Genomic DNA, 8,051 nt, shown 5'->3' on the forward strand with positions numbered 1-8,051 from the left:
ATGAAAAAGCGGGATTTGTTGTATTGGGGAAATTATCAGGCAAAATTTACATCATCGCGGAAAAATTTTTGAGCCTGGCGTTTTCTACCATTCATGGTTCCAAGTAACTAACTAACTAGTGAAAGTTAAAGCTTAATTAACTAACTTAATTTTATTATGAGGGTTCGGGAATATCACTCTTCAACGTGGTTGAGAGGCGTAATTGGCTTGCCATCAGCGAGGAAGAAAGCCTCAAGATTCATCGATTAGTGATTGTAAGTCTAAAATAAATAAATAAAATTAAGGATAATGATAAAAACGGACTGCTAGATCGGAGTCAAATGTCCAATGCCTTGTAAAATGAGAACCTCATGGGTACCAACACACGTAGCACAATCAGCAACCCTTGCCCCTCCAGAAGCAGCTGCAGCAAAGAGATTTTGGATTTCAAAAAATAACAAGGAAAAACACTCGCTCATCATGATATACATCCAACCCCGGCCCTGCCGCTGTTCCATCCTCAATCGCATCCGCTAATTCATCCTCGTCAATATTCACACCCCGCCCTTCTTCATAGCCCTGAATGTTTCCTGGTTCAGAATATGATGCGTCTCTGGCGTATGCGGACATGCCAGCACCACACAATCCGCTACTGCCAACGTTCCTTTCAGTTAACGATGATACACCACACCACCCAGCGGCGCCTCAAGATCTACACCCTTCCTCGTCCGCGAAAAGTAATGTATCTTCATCCCCACCGTCAGCGTCCTAAGCGCAATCTCCTCCCCATCCCCACAATGCCCAGGATGCGAATGCGCGGCGTGTTCGCATACGGCACCACATCGCCCTCAACTTCAGAGTACCTCGCGCCGCGCAGTTCGAGCAGCCTACTCTCGCTGAACGTCGTGTACCGGAACGGCTGCAAGTAGCGGATTGGGCGGCCAGCGTAAAGTATAGATATAGTTTGGTTGTTATGGGAGTGGTTGTTCTAACCGTTGCGGCTGTTTAAGGGGGGGAGTGCAAGACACGGTTGGTACAGATCTCCTTGCTCTGTGCCCTTTACTTGATAAAAAAAAAAAAAAAAAAAAAAAAAAAAATGTGGGAGCTGCGCTACTTTTATATTTATACGTAAGTGACAACATACCTAAAAATTATCGTACGCCCGTACTACCAGGATTTATTTACACTTGATTAGTGGATTGTATCAATACAGATGGACGCCATTCTCGGCCGCGGGTACAAGGGCGGGGAATTCTGTTTTTCTGTCAAGCGCCGAGGGCAATGTTTAGCTTCGTATCGATTCATCAATTGGATGTTTGTCTCTTGTTGATACAATAGTCAAAGTGCATGGTATCTACAGCAAGAATTGGGAAACTGCCACATTTCTCTCTCGGTAGATTAAAATTAATTTTTTCAAACAGTTCAGTTCTATTCACTTTTTCCACTCAATGCAATTTTCAATGCAGCCCTCTCGTCTCAGGCAAGAGAAATATATATGGCGATTGGCAATGGTAGCAACATCGCAAGTGCTATAAAAAGGCATACATTTTGATTAGGTTTGGGTTCTTTCAGGGGAGGAATGACAAGCTGCATGGTGGGACAGTGCTTACCATTTCTGTGAAGTAAGTCCAATTTTCCGGATTGAAGACCACTCAAAGCCCTGGATCGAGGTTGAAACTCCAAGTTGATAGATATTCCAGCACATCGAACAGTATTCCGATCATCCTCTCCGCAAACTTATAACGTTGCTAAGGTGTGAACTTCGTCACTGCAACCACCCATCGAAGCGATTTCCTCCACTCCTCATCAAGCGATGACCAAATTTCCCGCAGGAGTGGAACACTCCACCCATCGACCCACCATATCCCCCTAAGGTGGTGCAGGGCGACGCAGTAATGAGCCAGGATAACAAGTGCCATGGGCCTACGTGCCCTCATAAGCCCCAGGTATAGCGGAGGCACCGTTGTTGCCCATGTAGCCACTGGATTAGGCCTTGCCGAACCACCGTGAACCTGCTTGAATATGAACTGAACCTGGCCTATGGCAGCCCCGTAAGCATTCTTCTCATTCTGGACAGTGTATCGTTTGTAGTTCTTATTGTGTTGGCCGAGCTTCCGTAACGCTGTCATTGCATCGTGGGGTAGCCACGGGGTGTAATTGTCTAGTTTCATGATTACATCAAATGCACCGCCCTTAATCTGATCTGCTGCAGTAGAATATGCCTGCTGCATACCTCTTGCAAGAAGGAAGACAAGATGGAGCTGGCTGATAGAGTTGCAGGCATCCCCTTCGTTCAAGACCTGCGAGGATCCAAATGCGAAGACAGTAAGAAGGATCGAGAGCAGGGACACAGCCTTGCAATTTTCTTCATTGATATTTCCTAGCAATGGTTGGAATAGAGCCACAGCCCGAGAGTGGTGGCCAAGGGCGAGGGCCAGATATAGCTGTTGTTTGATATTGGAGGCGTTATTACACCCTGGTCTTCGTCCAAGCTCAAGACCAGATACCGCTAGAATTCCATGCATTAAGAACGGATATGTGGCCGATTCCCGCCGAAGTGCTTCCTGCCAGACAATTTTGTATTCTAAATTGGTCGAGAAAGGGTGTATGTCGATGCTGTACCAGTTCATCATCAGCTCAAGATCCGCGAGATTGAGGTCTGGCACTGGCGCTGGCACTGGCGCCGGTGCCGGCTGTGGTGCTGTTGCTTGTGTTGGCATGGGTGCTTGTGTTGGCATGGGACTTGACGAAGGAGCCAACACACTCTCACTACTGCTGGATAATGGGCCAGGCATATCCAGAAATGAGTCGGGAACCTGATGTTGAGGCAGAGCGATAGTATCAATCAAGTGTTGTTGGCTAGGAATTGCTCGGGTCTTTTGCCGCACGATATTTCCCAGTTTCATTCACTTGCGAATCCTCAAGGAATCTGCCAGTTTGTCACGTTAAGCTCAGGTCATACTCCATTGCAGCAGACTCGTGCCATTATGGTCAGTGGTACAATGCACGTAAATGCGGACTTGAATGTTTTATAATGGTTGACGTGGCTGAGTATATGGCTCTGTTTGCCGGATGCAAAACGACGAGTGCCATTGAAGCTGCAGAATGGAACATGGTAAAATTGAGGGTGAGAGTTACTTCATCAACATACCTAGGCAAGCAAATTGCAAAAGATATGGCCCTGAAGGTCCTGAAGATTCAATGGCTGGTCCTGTATGGAGATGTAAAATCTCTGCGGTCCATTCCACCCCTTCACAGCTCATACTGACAGCATAATCTTCAACCAATAATGGTATATAATTAGTACAATGGAAGGGTTTCTTCCCACAGGTATACATCCATTTCGTGAGGAGTAAGAAAGGGAAAAAAATTCATAAATAGACGGAGAGAAATAAAACAGAAAACGCTGCCTGCTCTCGCACTCTGGGCTATCCCGCTTCCATGAGAAATCTACGGATTTTACATGGACCGCCGTCCCAGACGTTGAGAACCTCTGCCTTCCACCTCATCATCCCATATAGCTGCAACTTCTGTCCTCATTTCTCACATCACGCTCACTTAAATATTGAGTGGGTAGGTAGATAGCTAGCAATCTAGCTACACAGCAATATTTACTTGCATAGAGATTGATCAGATATCAAGCAGGTAGGTTGGCAGGCAGGTAGACAGATAATTCAGAGGTAAGAATAGGGGGTATCTAAGCCAATTGTGAATCAATGTCAAAGGTAAGTCTCCACTGCATAAATAAATAAAAATGGAGATTATCCAGCATTTACATCTGTAGACCACTCAAGGGTGTAAAAATCTCCTCTACACCAATAAAATCATCGGGATTCAAGCCACACTTTTGCACACATTGACATTCAATCATTTCAGTCACAAAATGAAGCAAGTTCGTTCCCTGAAGCTTTGCGGAGACTTCGCTTCGCTCCGTCTAATTAATCTCTTTTGTATAGAAATGTTACATTTTATCTAGTTCATTTCTTTTGTTTTACTATTATCATTCTTTAATCTCCTTTTATTCAATAGCTTGTGTGAATTGTGATTTTGTAAGAAGTGTCTTTTAAGTGTTGATTGATTCTTAGTGGAATTCTGTAGTTATTGTAGTTAAATGAAAAGGAGTAGTTGTAAAGTAAAGCAGTTAGAACTAGGAAAATTCTGAGCAACACTCAGATGAATGCCATAGCCCCTGACTGAATATACTTTACAGAATACTTTGAAGAAGAACAAGAATAATAATACTAAAGGAAATGTAACCAATTAGAAAGGAGTCAAACATAACTTATATAAGGGTAGGCTAGTGAGGTGTGAGCTGTCATACTTAGAAAAAATTATGCTTACAAGCTTCCTGAGCTACGATAGTTCGAACAATTTGTCAAATGAACAGAGAGCTGTCCGGGAGCAAGAGAACCTTCTCCCGCGTTTCCATCCAGGCTGCCCCTGATATCTGTTCCCCACGGTTATTTGCGAAAGTAGGTTTCCAGTCTCTGTAGCCATCCTACTGCATGTCTAATTTTATTCTAGAAACAGACATATTGTGGCTTCTCCGTAGGTAAATTTCCTGTCCACCGCATTGGGGGAAATACTACGGAAATTTATTATACCTTTATTGAACAGATTCTCTCCTCTCTCTATAATTGAAAATAGAGTTTTGTGAGATTTACATTAACACAATCCTCTAGATTCTTATAGTTAGCTTTATAATATTCATTTAACTATTTGAATTCTTTATTTCATTTTATATACTGAGAATATTTTCAAATGAAAAATGAATAATGTTCAGAGCTCATATGTGGAAAAATTGCCATATTTTAATGAAATATATAAAATACTCTCTTTCAATCAATCAATCAATTGTCTATCTACCCGGTTGATTGCCCGTCTCTGTGTGATATCCAGCTTCTGCGATATTTAAAAAAGATAGCATTTATTTAATGATGATATCATCATATCCACACTTCAGAGATAGAAGATAGAAAAATGGGTTTTTTTTTTTTTTTTTTTTTTTTTTTTTTTTTTTTTCCATATTTTTTCTAAGGTCATATGCAGTCTGAGACTATGACAGCCTTCACCTCACTAGCCTATCCTTATGTTCAGCTACTCTCTAATTACATTTCTCTATTCATATCCGAGTCATTCTTGATGAAGAGACTTCACTATACCATTCTGGATCTAGCCCTCAAGGAGGGCCTTGCCCCACAATTTCTCATGCAATACTAAGCAGTCCCTTGTCACTTGAACTAGACATGTAAAAATTACAACATCTTAGAATCCCACACCATACTGAATTCATCTAGACTATATACATAGTGTTGAACATTGCTCCACCCTGCAGTGGCAGTTATCAATAAAAATGAGATAAGAAAGAGTACCCCCAATATCCATCAAGATGTGATAATATTCTTTTTGAAGAAGATGGGATTTGAACCCACTATCTTCTTGTCTCAGCAGAGGTGGCCCCAACACCAAGTGCCTACTTGAGAAAGCATTTCATGAACAGCGCTTACCACTACACCATCCACCCCCTCTAGAATATTGTAAAGGTGATTGAAAATGTACTGTATATGTATGTACTGTACATATAGAAATAAACTGTATTATAAAGATGATTTGAGAGCTCTATAACAAAGTAGTTTATCTCTTCTGTTCTAAAAATATTTTAAAGATTTGATGATATGGTGATAACGATCATGAGTTATTTAAATGTAAACCTATAAAAAAAAAAAAAAAAAAAAAATAGTGGCTCTTGACCGGGTACCATTATGATTATCAATCCCAGAACCGTTTGATCCATTTCGCCAAAATATTTTGTAAGCTTAATCCTGTGAGCTATTCGCGTAGCCAGAATGGGCCCAAGGGGCTGTTAAAATGCGAATCAAACTCATCATTTCTGGGAGAGCACCACATTTTTATATCACACGCATGGATATGGCCGAGGTGATGGTTCCCGAGTTCGCCTGTCTGCGTGAAACAAACCACTAATGATACGTTGCTCGACTGCTGTGTATCCATAGAATGCCGAAATTGAATCCTATGGTGACGACGCAGTTATTGGTATAGTTCGACAGGGGGGCATCTCCCGAACTTCTACCTCGGCGTTTCACGGATTACAGGATTGTTCTATACCATAACTGGTATTATTAGACTTCATGACGGCTCGCTACTATCGGCTCACGTATTGTTTGACAGGGGATATAAACTGTGGGATGGTTAATCTTCTCATTGTGCGATCGCTAGGTAACTATATATAGGGGTAATCACGTGCGGTGGAGGGCCGCCTGGGCAACTAGTGCCCAACATAAACCTCCGTGCAAGATACCAAACTCATATACGGAGAACTGGCAGCAGGCCTTCCAGAAAAAAAGAGCATCAGGCACGGTTGCATTCTGTATTATTATTATTTGCAAATGTGGGCGCAATCGTATCACTGGGGAAAACAGGATCTGAGAGGTGTTCAGGGCAGAAAAGACCCCCTTAAGACTGAGTAAGACTGCATGTGCTGTATGTAGGGATGCTCAGCATCAGATTGGCTCAGCGGAAATATCTATGCTAAAAATGACCAACAATTCATGATGTTGTGACATAGATGGACCAACCAAATGAGGAGGATGAGGGACGAAAATGTCGCATTTGAACGTTTTGTAATTCCTGCCCAGTGAACCTCAATTACCGCATGTAGCCGTCGTTTTCAGGTGCCTTACCCTAGAAGCTCAAGCCTACCAACAAAGGTAACTTATCTGAAAATTTTCAGAGGGTGTACAGAAAATTACTTCCTCGGCCGAACCCTGTTGATCCCCGTCACGATGCACATCTCTCCGGGTTCGAAGTGAGGTGCCACATATTCGAACTCCGCGGAAGCTAGAACACGATATCCGGTGTGTGCGTCAAACGCGCTGTCAAGTTAGAATGTCTGTTGTTGAAGAGGTTGTTGGTTAAGAGAAGGCCATCAAGAAGCAACCGAATATGCCCAAAAATAGCGTGGTCAATCCTGGACCCGTGCTTGTCAAGTCAGCCATCAAAACGCTATGCCGCTGTTCTTTCATGCCATTATTATGTATCACTGTTCGGCGCCGTTTTTGCGCCACCATCTTCGGACACGAAAGAGCGAAGAAGAAAAATCGAAGCAAAAAAAGGAGGGTCCGGAACGAACCGGACTAGCAACAGCCGTCTTTGAGTACCATAACAAAGATAATCATAAATAGAAAAGTTGTAGAAAATCAGTCACCCGTTATGAGTCAAGCCTGTGCACATTTGCCTTGATACATATGGAGAGATTGAAAACGGCTGGTCGATGAGCTTTATGCTGTGAGACGCACAAGTGCCCAGAGATCCATAAAACTCACAACTCACAATGCAGAATGCCTTGTTCGAATCCGGGATAAGAGGAGGAAGGATCCTGGGTTGATTCCTCGCCCATTAGCCCCACCGCATGGTTGAACCTGATATCAGTGGCATGGACGAGGAACTTCTTGGCGGCTGACTGGATCCCAGCACTTTCGGTTGGCGACAATGGGATGAGAAGCACGAGGTTGCGTGAAGATTACAGGCGCAACCTCCAAGAACCTCAGATGCAGACTATGTTCTTGTGCGCAGGAAGTGCATCCATCCATGGTCTGGCAGAGCTTTTTTTGCACTCTCACGACCAACCCAGGGGTCGCGAGCATGTGAGATGGGCGACTCAACGCCAACAATCAACTGGCGTGGGAAACACTGGCGATACTCTAACTCAACTTCCCTCTGTGTCCCGCCGCCCCCAGAGGATGCCCCTGCTGGAGGGCGAGTGTAAAGCCGGTGAGAATCTAATTTCCAAGGATTCTATCTCGTATCAAGAGACAAGCCTCTCGAGGAAGGGTCGCTGTTGTGGCCTCCCAAGACGGATCAGGGGTTTGTGGCGCACAGGGATCTGCCTCTAGGAGCCGAGTTGATACAACCCAAGGAACACCACCAAAAGTCAAATTTTCCACAACGATAGCTTGCATCATCTCCTTTCTGTTCTCCTCGACAGCAGCTCACAGGAACAGGACTGAGGCCTAATATTGGCTCTCGCCACTCCGACAGCTTAGTAACGCCAT

At 43.7% G+C, this 8,051-nt stretch overlaps 1 protein-coding gene across 1 annotated transcript; it reads right to left on the minus strand.

The window, feature by feature from the left end:
* Positions 1–1,411: 1,411 nt before the first annotated feature.
* HCAG_00451 (predicted protein) lies at positions 1,412–2,965 on the minus strand (the record flags this gene model as incomplete). The annotated part of the gene is made up of 5 exons (XM_001543355.1): positions 1,412–1,508; positions 1,590–1,656; positions 1,907–2,140; positions 2,213–2,795; positions 2,942–2,965. 5 exons carry the CDS (start codon positions 2,963–2,965, stop codon positions 1,412–1,414), a joined length of 1,005 nt encoding a protein of 334 aa, XP_001543405.1.
* Positions 2,966–8,051: the final 5,086 nt, after the last annotated feature.

Source organism: Histoplasma capsulatum, genomic scaffold (genome assembly GCF_000149585.1).
Source record: "Histoplasma capsulatum NAm1 scaffold_1 genomic scaffold, whole genome shotgun sequence".
NCBI classification, from domain to species: Eukaryota; Fungi; Ascomycota; class Eurotiomycetes; order Onygenales; family Ajellomycetaceae; genus Histoplasma; species Histoplasma mississippiense.